This window comes from Cebus imitator, unplaced genomic scaffold, assembly GCF_001604975.1.
Source record: "Cebus imitator isolate Cc_AM_T3 unplaced genomic scaffold, Cebus_imitator-1.0 Scaffold335, whole genome shotgun sequence".
NCBI classification, from domain to species: domain Eukaryota; kingdom Metazoa; phylum Chordata; class Mammalia; order Primates; family Cebidae; genus Cebus; species Cebus imitator.
In genome coordinates, this window is record NW_016107650.1 from 1393551 (window position 1) to 1395873 (window position 2323).

At 42.5% G+C, this 2323-nt stretch overlaps 1 protein-coding gene across 9 annotated transcripts in view; it reads left to right on the forward strand.

Moving 5' to 3' along the window:
* Positions 1-2323, forward strand: part of RIPOR2 (RHO family interacting cell polarization regulator 2) — a 234457-nt gene that overhangs the window by 221429 nt on the left and 10705 nt on the right. For all 9 annotated transcript variants that reach the window (XR_005196438.1, XR_005196437.1, XM_037730161.1 and 6 more), the window contains one exon: positions 1088-1178. Coding sequence is in view for 7 of the 9 variants with exons in the window: in XM_037730161.1 (XP_037586089.1) it covers positions 1088-1178 (91 nt within the window). In the remaining 2 variants the exon portion in view is untranslated. The remainder of the gene's footprint in view (positions 1-1087; positions 1179-2323) is intronic.

Below are 2323 nucleotides of genomic sequence, written 5' to 3' on the forward strand. Positions count from 1 at the left end.
AAAAAAAAAAAAAAAAAAAGAAAAGAAAAAAGGAAAAGAATATAGCTGTAGGAAATTTTGCTTTCCTTGTTACTTGGTTAGAAAAATCACCTTCAGATGCCCAAAACGAAAGCCCACAGTGATCGCTATTTATTTGGGTGCTCTCTTGATCTCCAGTGACGTATCAGTGATGGATGTCTGTGATACAGACAAAGTAAATAAAGACATAAGGCTACAGTGATCTATATGGGTTTTCATGGATTTTCATGGATACTTTAAATCCACTAGACTCTAAATTCTTGAGGGCCAGAACCATGTCTGGTCCACTGCGGAATCTCTCATGCCTTATGAATAGTCTGGTTCATGGAGTGCTCAATAAATATTTGTGGAACAAACAAATAGAAGAATTCTCATTATTGGCCTTTACCTCCTCCTCCTCTATTTTAGTATATAAGCTAAATATTAAGAATTTTTAAATTGGAGCCATTTTGGAATCAATGAGATTCAGTGGAAAGAACCAGAGAAAATGGATTCTATTCTGGAAAAGCAAGCTAGTCACTTCATTCCTCTAGACCAGGAGTCTGCTGTGCGATGAGGAATTTTGCTGATTATCAGAATTCCTGAAAGTAACTCCGGGCTCCATCCCAGGAAATTCCAGTATAGTGCATCTGGAGTGGCACCTGGGAATATGTACTTTTAAGGGACTGAGACAGTCAGCTATGTTTAACCCCATAGGTAAGATGGTTTTTAGAGTTCCTACCAGCTGGCCAGGCACAGTGGGTTGCACCTGTAATCCCACCACTTTGGGAGGCCAAGGCAGAAGGACTGCTTGAAGCCAAGAATTTGAGACCAGCCTGGGCAGCATAGTGAGACCTCATCTCTACAAAAAATTAAAAATTAAAAATTAGTCCTGGCTACTTAGGAGGCTGAGACAGGAGAATTGCTTGAGCCCAGGAGGTCAAGGCTACAGTGAGCTATGATCACTCCATTGCATTCCAGCCTAGGCAACAAGGCAAAGCTAAAGTTCCCACCAGCTGTGAAATGCCAAGTCTCATGGGACTCTATACCTAAATGTCAGAACACGATTTAAACTATTTTTCCCCCATAGGCTACTGAAAGCATTAAAATGCTGGTGACACTGTGTCAGTCTGACACTGAAGAAATCAGAAATGTGGCCTCAGAAACCCTCTTGTCTCTGGGTGAGTTTTATTGTTGTTGTTGTTGTTTATGTGACTGTTAGCTTCTAGCACTCTCAAGGAGAACAGTAAAGAGAAGTTTCATGTACCCCGTTTTAGCAGTTTCCTCCCTGGAGGCTGTCTTCCCACACTCCGAGTACAAAGAACCCGTCAGTGTCCATCTCACCCCAACTCCTTCTTCTGTCTGGTTGCTAATTATAATACAGAATATAATAAGGAATATAATTATATTCTCTGGAGCTTCTCTCTATGGATTGATCAGTCTGTGTACTATCTGGAATCAAGAACACAGAAGTCAAACCATAAAGCAGAGGCAACAGGAATCCAGGTTGGGTTGCCAGGGTGGGATTGACAGTCCCTGGAGCACAGAGATTGGTTGAGGTACCAGAGATGCATCCCAGGGAATGCTGTACAGCCCCAGGTATCTCAGCCTCACCCTGACTCCCAGGTTAACCTCTGACTGACCTGTGGCCTCTGCCCATCTGAGCCCTGATACCTAAGAAAAGAATTGGAGTACTTATTTTATTCTGGAATATCCAGATAACCCTTCCTTTTTACTTTATTTTATGAAGATTCATTCCTAGCAGGTGTTATACATTTATTCTTTTTTGGGAACTTGAGAGAGTAAGGAAAGCCTTTCTTAACTCTGTATTAAAAATTATAAGTAGCCGGGTGTGCTGGTTCATGCCTATAATCCCAGCACTTTGGGAGGCCAAGGCAGGAGGATCACTTGAGGTCAGGAGTTTGAGACCAGCCTGGCCAACATGATGAAACCCCGTCTCTACTAAAAATACAAAAATTAGCCAAGTGTGGTGGCGTGCACCTTTAGTCCCAGGTACTTAGGAGGCTGAGGTAGGAGAATCGCTTGAAACCAGGAAACTGAGGTTGCAGTGAGCTAAGATCACATCATCGCACTCCAGCCTAGGGGACTGCAGAGCAAGACTCTCTCAAAAGAAAAAAGTATAAATAGTTACTATAAATAATTTTACTTCAACAGCACACTCTTAAAGTGTAAAAACTATGTTCCTAGAAATCCTCAGTAGCCAATCAATAATGCAGCTTAGAAAAAAGCCACCCGGCCAGGCTCGGTGGCTCACACCTATAATCCCAGCACTTCAGGAGGCCGAAGTGGGTGGATCACAAGGTCA